General features: G+C 74.3%; 1 protein-coding gene across 2 annotated transcripts in view; it reads right to left on the bottom strand.

The window, feature by feature from the left end:
* Positions 1-1,410, bottom strand: part of LRFN1 (leucine rich repeat and fibronectin type III domain containing 1) — a 3,316-nt gene extending 1,906 nt beyond the window's left edge. For both annotated transcript variants that reach the window (XM_014961846.1, XM_014961845.1), the window contains exon 1: positions 74-1,410. In XM_014961846.1, the coding sequence (XP_014817332.1) occupies positions 74-1,410 (1,337 nt within the window). The remainder of the gene's footprint in view (positions 1-73) is intronic.
* Between the last annotated feature and the right edge of the window lies 1 nt (position 1,411).

Here is a 1,411-nt window from a genome sequence, read left to right as displayed (position 1 = left end):
AGCACCCCACCCCCACACCCTGCTCCCCCCCCCAGGACCCCCCAAAACCCCCCTCTGCCCCGTGGGCACCCACCTGTAGACGAAGGAGTCGTCGAGGGAGCTGTTGTACTGGACCTGGAAGACGCGGATGCCGGGGACGTGGCGCTGGGGCAACCAGCGGATGCGCGCCGAGGAGCCCGTCACCTCGGCGGCCACCACCCGCCGCTCGCCCGTTGCCCGCGACTCGTTGCCCCCGGCCCGCGCCATGTCGGAGGGACCCGGTCCGGCGGCGGCTTCGGCCTCCCCCCCGTCCCCATCCCCGTGGGGGACGGGCAAGGGCAGGACGGCCACCTCCACCCGGGCGGCCGCCTCGCCGGCGGCGTTGGAGGCCACGCAGGTGAAAGCCCCGTGGTCCCGCAAGGTGGCCACCCGCAGCTCCAAGGAGCCATCGGCCCCCAGGGCTCGCCGGGAGCCATTCTGCACCAGCCGCCCGTCGGGCCCCAACCAGTGCAGGGCCGGGGGGGGGTCCCCGGCCGCCGCGCACCCCAACCTCAACGGTTGCCCTTCCAAAACGGCGGCCGGTTGGGCCACCGCCCCGGCGATGGCGGGGGCCCGGCAAGCCAATTCCTCCTCCGGCACGGCCCACAGTAGCCGTCCGGCTAGCGGGGGGGGCGAAGCGCAGCTCTCCAGGCGCCCCGGCACCGCCAAGCGCCGCAGCCACAGCAGCTCGCAGTTACAGTGCAAAGGGTTGCCCCCGGCCACCAAACTGGGTCCCGGTGGCCCCGACACCGGCGGCAGGGCTCGTAACCGGTTGGCCGTCAAGTCCAAACGAGCCAAACGGGGCAACCGGGCCACAGCCCCGGCGGGCACCCGCTCCAGCAGGTTGTGGTCCAGGGTGAGGGTGGCCAAGCTGGCCATGGCGGCCACCGCCTCCCAAGGGAGGGCCGGCAGGTTGTTGTGGGAGAGGTCCAGGTCCTCCACGGTGGCGGCGAAGGCGGCGAAGGCGGCGGGCTCGATGGCGGCCAGCTGGTTGTTGGCCAGGATGAGGTGGCGGAGGCTGGCCAGGCCCCGCAGCTGGGCTCCGCTGAGGGCGGGCAAGCGGTTGCCGTCCAGGTGGAGGGCGCGCAGGGCCCGCAGGTCGGCGAAGGCGCCGGGGGCCAAGCGGCGGAGGCCGTTGCGGGACAGGGTGAGGTGGACCAGGCTGCTCATGTTGGCGAAGTCGCTGCGCCCCACGGCCCCGATGAAGTTGTCGGCCAAACGCAGCTCCACCGCCCCCCGGTCCAATGTGGGGGGCACGGCCAGCAGCCCCGTGCGGGCGCACAGCAGAGTGGGGTTGGGGGCGGCCGCCGGGCAGAGGCAGCGGGGGGGGCAGCGGTGGGACCCCCCCGCCACCGCCCCCAACATCACCAAGGGCACCAGCAGCTTCGCCATC

This window comes from Calidris pugnax, unplaced genomic scaffold (assembly GCF_001431845.1).
Source record: "Calidris pugnax isolate Ruff unplaced genomic scaffold, ASM143184v1 scaffold1019, whole genome shotgun sequence".
NCBI classification, from domain to species: Eukaryota; Metazoa; Chordata; class Aves; order Charadriiformes; family Scolopacidae; genus Calidris; species Calidris pugnax.
The sequence above is the reverse complement of the archived record's forward strand: the minus strand, read 5'-3'. Positions and strand labels throughout refer to the sequence as shown.